Source organism: Bison bison, unplaced genomic scaffold, assembly GCF_000754665.1.
Source record: "Bison bison bison isolate TAMUID 2011002044 unplaced genomic scaffold, Bison_UMD1.0 scf7180017864280, whole genome shotgun sequence".
NCBI classification, from domain to species: Eukaryota; Metazoa; Chordata; class Mammalia; order Artiodactyla; family Bovidae; genus Bison; species Bison bison.
Window position 1 is genome coordinate 7,437,040 of NW_011494852.1, and position 10,251 is coordinate 7,447,290.

A 10,251-nucleotide genomic window follows, 5' to 3' on the forward strand; every position below is an offset into this window, starting at 1 on the left:
CACTGGCAACCCTCGGCGCACCTCTCTGGGCACTGTGGGGGGGCGCTGAGTGCCGAGCAGCCCAGGGAGCAGGTGTCTGCGCAGACCTCGTAGTGGCTGTTGGGGGGGCACTGCATGGCTGCAAAGAGGGGGTGCAGGTCAGGGCCCTGGGAGTGAGAGGTGCTGGAGCCCAGGGTCTGCCCCTTCCATGTCTCTGCCTCCCCCTCCCTGCCCCTCACTCACGACAGAAAGACTCGGTCCTCCAGGGTTCCACGTGGCCTCCAGCTGCCTGGCAGGCACTCACATAGGCGTGGATGTTGCTGCAGAGAATGCTTTCGTTGCCACCGCCCACGCAGAGGTCAAAGACACAGTCTTGCAAGGGGCCCTGGGGGTCCAGGAGCTTGTGGCAGGCGGCCAGGGGCCCTGTGGGGCTGGTGAGGAGCCCGCAGAACTCCTGCTGCTCATATTTGTTCTGCAGCTCGGGTTTACATTCCAGCTCCGTGTCACAGTCCTTGTCACCCGGCTGGCAGGTGGGGGGCGGCAGGCAGGGTGAGTCGGGCACCGCCTCCTCCCAGGAGTTGCCAAACTCATTGGCGCTGCCCGCCTGTGAGCCATCCGGCTTCTGGAAGTCGTCCTTGGGGTTGCCGTTGTAGTTCCCACACAGGCCACACAGCTGCTGGTAGTAGTTGCCTGGGACAGTGACCCGCACGTTGTACACGAGGTCGTAGGCCACACGCAGGCCGAAGTCAGTCTCGATCACGACGTCTGAGCCGTGTTGGAAGACGTGGATCCGGCCCTCGTCCAGCACCACGGGCAGCCTCCTGTCCACACCGTTCACCTGGGAGGCAGGACAGGCGGGGCTTCAGAGGGTACGCTTCGAGATCCTAGATCAGGCCCCTGCCTGACACTGAAGATCCATGGGATCTCACCTCTCTGGGTCTTAGTTTCCATATGTGTAAAATGGGCATAATAATAGGGTTCATAGTGGGTCGATCAGTGGCTCCCCAAAGATAAGTCCGCCAAGAACCTCAGAATATGACCATATTTGGAGAGGTAATTAGGGTAGAGATCTTGAGATGGGATCATCCTGGATTAGGGTGAACCCTACATCCAATGACAAATGTCCCTAAAAGAGCAGGAAGAGGAGAAGGTACAGGGAGACCCAGAGGAGAAGGCTGTGTGAAAAATGAAGACGGGCTGGAGCAATGGGGGCACAAGCCAGGAACACCTGGAAGCCCCAGAAGCGGCGTGAGGCAGAGGAGCATTCTCCCCCAGAACCCCTGGAGCGGGTGAGTCTCTTGCCCACACTTTGAATTTGGACTTCTGGCCTCCACAGCTGTGAGAGAATAAATTTCTGTTGTTTTAAGCCACCAAGGTGGTGGTGAGTTGTTACGGCAGTCTCAGGAAATGAATATAGGTCTCAATGGAGTAATGCTCTTAGGACAGCAGGGACCAGGAGGGAGGGGCAGGTGGAGCGGAGGGTGGAGTGGAAGGGAGGAGGGGGTTGGGGGGTGTCCGGAGGGGATAATCAAGGGCCAGGGAGGGCTTCCACAGTGGTCCAGTGATAAAGAATCCGCCTCCCAATGCATGGGACACGGGTTCAATCCCTGGTCCAAGAAGATCCCAAGCCTGTGTGCTACAACTACTGAGCCTGTGCTCTAAAACAAGAGAAGCCACTGCAATGAGAAGCCCGAGCACCACAAGGGAGAGTGGCTCCCACTCGCCGCAACTAGAAAGACCGTGGACAGCGACCAAGACTCAGCACGGTTATAAATAAACAAATTTAAAAAAAGAAAAAGGGCAAGGAGAGGGGAGACTGAGCCACATAGGAGAAGGCCCAGGTCCCCAAGGTCTCCGCCCTCCTTGGTTCCCCACTGTAGGCTCTGACTGGCACCTCCTCTCCTGGGGGACCCCATGCCCCCCACATCTACTCAGAGCTCTGTGCCCCCTGCCCCTCAGCTGAGAGCTGTGCTCTTCCCACCCACAGACCTCCCTCTACCGAAGACCCCTCCCCTTCACGTTCTGGGCTGTTCTCACCGTGACTTTCCACTGATTCTGCTCCAGCCGCAGGGTGAAGTTGGCCACCTGCACGGTGATCGCCTTGGTCACACTGACTTTCCCGTTGCCCCAGGCCACATTCTCCTGCAGGACAGCAAACTGGGGCAGGCCAGGCCGAGTCCCACAGGTCTGAGCCAGGACGTACACGCAGGTACCCATGAAGTCGAAGCGTTGGCCGTCGAAGGTGGTGTAATGGGGGTCTCCGGATGCCTGGCAGGTGGTAGAGCCCACAGCCACGCAGCCCAGGACGCCATTGGACGGCTGGCAGGCCTCGTGAGGGCCACAGCTGGACGGCACACAGGACACCAGCCCACCCTCCTCACAGTAGCAAAGGGAATCGCACTCGGGTCCCGGGTAGAAGGTCTGTTCGGGCGGGTAGTAGGAGCCCTGGTACACGCAGCCGCAGGAGGCCAGCGGCACGCAGGACTCACCGTTGAGCACGAAGCCCTCGTCACACACGCAGCCCTCTTTGCATTCGAAGCCGCAGCCCCCGGACACCGGGAGGTCTCCGCAGGACAGCGGGCAGCCATAGGAACACTCCTCGTAGTGACTGTGGGATGGGCAGCTCAGCGCTGCAGGGAAAGGGGCCGTCAGGACGAAGCAGCCTTGCTCCCCGGTGACACCGAAGACCCCCTGACACACACATGCATGCACATATGCACACACACACTCACACGTATAAGCAGTCCGGCGGCAAGGAGCCCCTCAGTTCAGTGGGGCCCAGGAAACATTACATCCCAGTTAATCTAATCCTGATAATTAAGATTCTATTCCAATTTAACTGTGGTCTGGGGTCATCTGTACTGTCTTTAATGACCTTATTCAAGTTGGTAACAAGTTGTGGATCTGTGATATATATTTTAAACATGCATAGGCATGTGTCTCTATAATCTATGCAATGTATTTGTAAATGCAGTATTTTTAGCTTCTTTGTTCTATAGCAGTAATGTAGTACTGGTGGTAGTAATTCTATAGAAAATTAAAATATTTGTCCAGGGTGGTAAAGAAAACAGTGAAAAAGAATCCCCATTCCTCGCTCCAAACTCACCACCTCAGATTATAAAACAGGGGTTTCCACAAAAACAGAAAACCCTGAAACTGAACCCAATCAAGTCTCTCTCTGCACCGTCCGTCCAATCCGAGAGCCACACATGGCCCATTTAAATGTAAGTTAGTGACAATGAAGTAGAAACCTGTTTCCTCATCTGTTAAATGGGTATAACCACACCCCTACCTCATGGAGCTGTTATAAGAATTAAGTGACTTAATGCTATCTATATATTAATGAATGTACATAAGGCCAAGCGCCCCAGCTGTCACTCTCGGTACTCACGGCAAAGTTCCGCACTCCTCCAGGGGTGCACGGTGAGCCCAGCAGCCTGGCACGCATCAGCGTAGGCTGCCAGTGCGTCACACAGAGGCCCGGACTGGCCTGGCAGGAGGCAGCGGTCATAGACACAGTCGCGCACAGCACCCTGTGGGTCCAGCGTTCGGTGGCACTCCCGGAAGGGACCACTGGGGTCAGCGAGGATCCCACACTCCTTCTTGCTCTGCAGCTGCTCAGCCACCAGGGAGTCCAGCTTGGGACAGTCGCCTGGCTGGGCTGCGCCACAGCCTGGCCTCGTTTCCTCCTGCCAGCTATTTCCGAAGGCCAGTGCGTTGGCAGCTTGGCCTCCACTCTTCAGAGCAAAGTCGTCAGCTGGGTCCTCGTTGAAGTTCCCGCAGAGCCCGCACAGGGCCCCAGCGTAGCTGGTGGGCACCTTGACGGTCACATGGGCGTCCCAGTTGTAGGTGACTGTCAGGCCAAAGTCCGTGCGGATGACAGCGTTTTGGCCCTGGCGGAACACCTGCACCTGCCCATCTGCCGCCTGGAAGGGCAGGTACTGAAGGATATTGTCCACCTGGGGAGAGATGGGAGAGGACCAAGAGGTCAGGGTAGTCGAGGCTCTGTGGCCCTCCCTTCACTCACTCAGCTCTGGCTCTGCTGGGCTCCTCGATATTCTCCTGATGCCCCTCAGGGCCTCTGCACTTGCTGTTCCCTCTACCTGGCCCACTATCCACCTCCCTGTCCATGGGATTCTCCAGGCAAGAATACTGGAGTGGGCTGCCATGCCCTCCTCCAGGGGATCTTCCCAACCCAGGGATCGAACCCAGGTCTCTTACGTCTCATGTACTGACAAGCTGGTTCTTTACTGCTAGCGCCACCTGGGAAGCCCTTCATCCTTCAAGTATTTGCTTAAATCTAAATCCCTAACCCATGGCCTTCAAAACCTACAGGCTCTGTCTCCCTTGTTTCCTCCCTGACCTAACCTTTCTCCCACTCTCCTCCTCACTCTTTCTGCTCCTAATGCACACTGGCTTTATTTCTTCTTTTTTTTTCTTTTTCCTACTATGTGCATGCCTGCTAAGTCGCTTCAGTCATGTCCGAGTCTTTGTGATCCCATGAACTGTAGCCCTCCAGGCTCTTCTATCCGTGGGATTCTCCAGGCAAGAATACTGAAGTGTGTTGCCATTCCCAGGGGATCTTCCCATCCCAAGGACAGAATTCACATCTCTTGCATTGACAGGCAGATTCTTTACCACGGTGCCATCCGGGAAGCCACCATTTTCCCACTACATTTATGATTATTGTTTTATTATAAACAGTACAAATGATGAGCCAGATTAACAGGAATATTGGGTCCCAAGCATAAGAGCTTCTATCCCATGGGTCAAGGTGCACCTCCTTCCCAGGTATCTACACTGATTGTTCACCAACCAGGAAGTGCTCATTGTTCAGAGTTTTTACGGAGGTTACATGACGTAGGCAGGGTTGATGAAGTCATCTGCCACTTGCTTAAGCTCAGTCTCCAAGTCCTCTCTCCCCACTGGAGGCCCAGGGTGGGGACTGAAAGTCCCACCTCAGTCACCTAACCCCACCTCAGTCACCTTGGTTTTCCTGACAGGCAACTGAGCCTTCACTCTGAAGCTACCTAGGGACCTGCCCTGATTCACCTAATTAGCATAAACTCTGGTATGGTTGAAAGAGGCACTTAATGACGAAGGTACTGGCTTTTTTGATAGTCGCCCAGCTCTCCTAGTTTAGTCTAACTTTAGCGGTTTTTCACTTTGCCAAGAACACCGCCTACCACTTTTCTCCTGGCTGCTTCCCTTCCATCCTTTAGCACTTGGCTTAAATCTAAGCCCCTTCCCGAGAACATCCTGCTTAACTGTGGCTCCTGTCCATCTTTGTGCCAGCACCACCTCCCACCTCCCTCCCTGGGCTCCCTGCTGTCTCCCAGAGCAGATCAAGTGCACCCCCACCCCTGGGCCTTTGCACTTGCTGTGACCTCTCCCTGGGATACCTGGGATACCACCCATCACTCTTTATTTAGCCACCTCTACTTCACCTTCTAGGTGTCAGCCTTGATCCAAACTCCTTAATGAATGGCCTAAAAGGCCATAGTGTGGTGCCATGCAGCTTCTTAGTTGCGGCATGTGAGATCTAGTTCCCTGCCCAGGGACTGAACCCAGGCCCCCCGCATTGGAAGCATGGAGCCTTAACTACTGGATCACAAGGGAAGTCCCCACGCAAGCATTCTGACAGTCTCCTGAACTCACCAGGCTCAGCCCAGCCTCAGGGCCTTTGCACTTACTGTACACTATGCTTGCAACACACCTACTCTCTCCCACATCCTCATTCTTGGTCTGGCTTCCTCCCCATTATCCTTCACATCTCAGTTTAAAATCAAGCCCTCTACCCACCAGGCCCTGCTTGCCCCCTCTCTCTGACCTCATCCCCCACCAGCCTCTCTCCCCCACCTCCCCAGCCTCTCTCTCAGGTGCAGCCTCTTTGGCTCCATCCTGTTCTTCAGCTCAGTCCAGCCTCAGCCTTGGCACCTGCTGTTCCCTCTGCCTGGCAACCACCACTCTTCACCTGGTGGCTTCTTCCTCATCCTTCAGGTTTCAGATTAAATCTAAAACCTCCATCATAACCATCCCCGACATCATCCCCTCCCTCGCCCTCCCCTCCCTCTCTCCATTCCAGCCCTGCTGGCCTCCGTGCTGTCCCTCTACCCTTCATGTTTGTTCTTGCCTCAGAGCCTTTGCAATTGCTGTTCCTTCTCCCTGGAACACTCTTCCATCCGCTTCCCTCCCTGCCTGTTCCATCTCTTTATTCAGGAAAAGCAACAGAATGTAGAGGTTAAGAGTATGGACTCTGGTGCCAGACAGCCTGGCTTCAAATCCTGGCCCTGCCACTCATTAGCTGTGTGACCTTGAATAGGTGACTTAACTTCTCTGAGCCTCAGTTTTCTCCTCCAACAACACTAGCTATTTCACAGTGTTGTTACAGAGGTTAACAAATGAGTTACTGTACATCAAGCATTTAACACACAGAAGTAAATTATTCCCAAGTGGCTCAGTGGCAAAGAATCTGCCTGCCAATGCAAGAGCCATAAGAGATGCAGGTTAGATCCCTGGGTCGGGAAGATCCCCTGGAGAAGGAAGTAGCAACCCATTCCGGTATTCTTGCTTGGGAAATACTATGGACAGAGGAGCCTGATGGGCTATAGTCTACGGGGTCGCAAAGAGTCGGACACAACTGAGTGACTATAATGCATGCATATCTCTATCTCTCTATCTATATATATGTATATATATTGGCTATTATTGTTCAAGACTCAGCTTAAATGTCATCTCAAATAAATGAGAATATAAATATTAAAATTATGCCTTCTGTTTAGCTACAATTTCTCTATTCCAAACACTAGGCTTTGTGGGCAGAATTCCTTTATTCTAAGGCTGTTCTGAGGATTACAGGTTAAGGCCTGTCAAGGGTTTAGTGCAGTGTCTGGCACACGGAACACTCTCTTGGATTTCCATTTCCAGTTCATTCTCCTCCCTAAGGCAGGGGCTACTGCCTCAAACTGCTCAATAATAATTATCAACTATCACTGTAAATCTTAAGAAATCCTGCTTCTCAATTTTTATCTTTTTTAAAGAAAAAATCAGTGGTTCTTGACTTCTGCTGGGTGGTTGTCTCTTTAAGAACCCTCTGTCCAGAAACCTATGACCTGTGGGCGCATTTGTAAGCACCCCCTACACCTTACAACACCTCCCTGCCAACACACTTTTGTTCCGGACCTTTCAGGTCACCTCACTATCTGAATATCAATTGTCCTCCAGAGAAAGCCCAAATCTTTACCTTTGGAGGGTTCATAGCAATAAAACATGAAGTCAATATTTACTGAATACTTGTTGGGTGCCAATGCCTCTTTTAAACATTCTGCAAATAACAACTGGCCAAATCTCCACAACCACCTTATAAAGCGACAGCCATTGGGGAGGCACCATCTTATTATCCTATTTGTCAGAGGACAAACCTGAGGCTCCAAGAGACAAAGACACACAGCCAGGAAGGGGCAGCACTGCCCAGCTTGTGGGGGGTGGCAGGCCTAACTACTGACCACCAGGTCTTCTAACAGACCCCCATCCTCCACCAGACCCATCCTCTTTAAGGGGGATTCCGGCCCCTCCAGCCAGCCTCGGGTGCCCCTCGCTCACCAGCACTCGGCCAGGGTACTCCCGGCGCACCGCCACCTTCACGCCGCGGGCCTCGACCCGCACGGCGCGCGTGTAGCTCACGGTCTGGCTGCCCCGATGCTCGTTTTCCACCAGGACCCGGAAGGTTTGCAGCCCTGAGGCCTGGCCGCACGAGCCAGCCAGCAGGTACGTGCAGGTGCCCATGAAGTCGAAGCGTCGGCCATCGAAGCTCACGTAGTGCGGGTCCCCGGACCCCTTGCAGGTTCCGAAGCGGTCGGGGTAACAACCCCGGAGGCCGTTCTGGACGAGGCAGCGCTCGCCCTTCGGGCAGCCCTGCGTGTCGCTGCAGCGCACCTGGCCGGTGGCGGCGTCGCAGGTGCAGCGCCGCTGGCAAGTGGTGTCAGCCCACACCTCCTGGCCGGGCGCAAGCGGGCGGCCCTCGTAGATGCAGCCGCAGGACGAGGCCGCCACACAGGCGCCGCCGCTCTCCACGAAGCCCTCGAGGCACACGCAGCCCTCCACGCACTGGCGCGCCGAGCAGTTGGACGGCGCCGCGTCGGGGTTGCAGGAGGCTTGGCAGGCCGGGGCGCAGAGCTCGTAGCGGCTGTTGGCTGGGCAGGACAGGGCTGCGGGGACACGGGAGAGTGAATCAGGCCTGCTGGAACGTGCTAGGTCCTCCCTCCCCAAGCCACTGCGTACCCGCGGCTCCCCATCTTAGTTAATGGACGCCCATCCTTCTGGGTGCTCACGCCCCAAACCTGAAATGTAGTTGATTCCCTCCTCTTTATCTGCCGAACAACCAAGTTGTCCGTAAATCCTGTGAGCTCCATCTTCAGGAGCGATCCGGAATCTGACCTTTCTCCGTGCACCACAGTCCCCACCCTGGTGCTGTCAGCTCTCAGCTCCTGCCTGGTCTCCCGGCTGCTCCCATCCTACATCTCATCCTGTTCCTCACCTGCAGCCAGAGGGATCTGTGAACACTTGAGTCCCCTCTCCTGCTCAGAGCCCTCTGGTGGCTCCGTCTTGCTCAGGTTAAAAGCCAGAGTCCTCCTATTGGCCATGAGGCTCCCCAGGTTCCACGGTCTGCCCCCTCACCTCCTTGTCCTCATCTCCTCCTTCCAGTCTGCCTCTGGCTATCTCCACCCTGCACGGTGGCCTCCTCTCGGGTCCTCACACTCCCCCCTCTCCTTTTCCCCTCTGCCTGTACTGTATTAGCCTTTCCTCATTGAAGGCATGCAGAAGGTTCCTGGAACCCAGACGGCCTGGGTTCAAATCCCAGCTCTCCCCTTCTCAGCTGTGTGATTATGAGCAGACACCTCCAACCTCTCTGTGCCTCAGTTTTCCCATCAGCAGAATGGGATAATAATAGCCTCCTCTATGTAGAGACATCCCATGCAGAGCGTCATTGCTAACTCACTCTGTTCCCTAATCCTGGTCTCTGCTCCAAAGGCACTCCCTCACAAAGGTCTTCCCTGAGAACTCTCTTCCTGAGCCTCCCATTTACTTTTATCCCATGAATTCTGTTTCTTTTGCTCTCTGAAGATATTCCACAGTTCATGGCTTGCTGTCTGTCTTCCCTGCTAGGACTATAAATTCTATGAGAGTGGGGACCTGATCTGTCTCAAACATGGTGGAATCTCCAGCACCAAGGACAGGGCCTGGCCCACAAGAAATGCCCAGGAAATGCTGTGAAAACTAATGGGGAGATAAACGAATACACTGGTTCCTCTTCTGCACCAGGCATTGGGAAACTCAGTGGTGATGGTTGTGCTGGTGGTGATGGTGGTGTTTACTGGGCAGTGAGGACACAGCAGTGACCAAGACAAACCCCAAATGGCCCCAGTGTTTCCCTCAGACTTATGCCTCTCCGGAGTCCCTGTCTCAAGTCCTGAACCTGGAAGCCTTCTCCTCCTTCCTGCCCTGGGCTTTCTGCCTCCTGAACATTTCTCTGGGAGCCTCACAACGGCAGAGGCAAGTGTGTGTTGGTCCCCACTATGCCCATCACTAACACAGGGGTGGAGCCAGATAGGGGTTTAGGGGATGCATGAATGAATTAATGGATATATAAGTGAATGAATGATTCAGTGAATGGATACCTGGCTATGGAGCTTGGACTTTATCCAGAAGATGTCGGAGAGTCATGGAAGGGTTATAAGTGAAGTGATATTCACATGTCTGCTTTGGGACACCTCATGCCAAGCCTTTGCACATGTCCTTCTCTCAGCTTGGAGCCCATTGCTTGCCCCCTGCTTTCCCATCTAGTTCTAATCCTTTCTACAGGCTTCAGATTGGCATCCCTTTCTCTAGGAGAGTCTCCGTCACCCCACAGGCTGAGTCAGGAAGCTTCTCTGGTCTCGCATAGCCCCTCTGAACTTCCTTCATCCCAGCCCTGACCACTCTGGACCATCACTGTCTAGTGCTACATCTGCTTCAACTTTAGGCTCACTGTGGGCAGAGCCTGGCCATCTGGCCATTGCTGTGTCCTCAGCATCGTCCAGTTCCAGGCTGGACCACAGTCAATGCTCTGATGCAGGGGGCACCCCTTCCTCCTACCACATGCTCCCAGCCCCCACCAGGGCATCACTCACGGCAGTTGGCTGATGACCTCCAGTTCCCGACAGAGATGCCAAGCTCCAGACAGGCCTGGGTGTAGGCACTGAGGCCACGGCACAGGCTGGCTCGATCCCCATT

General features: G+C 54.5%; 1 protein-coding gene across 1 annotated transcript in view; it reads right to left on the bottom strand.

Moving 5' to 3' along the window:
• The window catches only part of FCGBP (Fc fragment of IgG binding protein), a 42,317-nt gene that overhangs the window by 21,686 nt on the left and 10,380 nt on the right, over window positions 1-10,251 (bottom strand). Inside the window, exons 6-11 of the mRNA XM_010849227.1 lie at window positions 10,149-10,251; window positions 7,582-8,186; window positions 3,371-3,938; window positions 2,017-2,609; window positions 223-817; window positions 2-118 (exon numbers count right to left, since the gene is read on the bottom strand). The exon at window positions 10,149-10,251 is cut by the window's right edge and continues 19 nt beyond it. Of these exons, the coding sequence (XP_010847529.1) occupies window positions 2-118; window positions 223-817; window positions 2,017-2,609; window positions 3,371-3,938; window positions 7,582-8,186; window positions 10,149-10,251 (2,581 nt within the window). The remainder of the gene's footprint in view (window position 1; window positions 119-222; window positions 818-2,016; window positions 2,610-3,370; window positions 3,939-7,581; window positions 8,187-10,148) is intronic.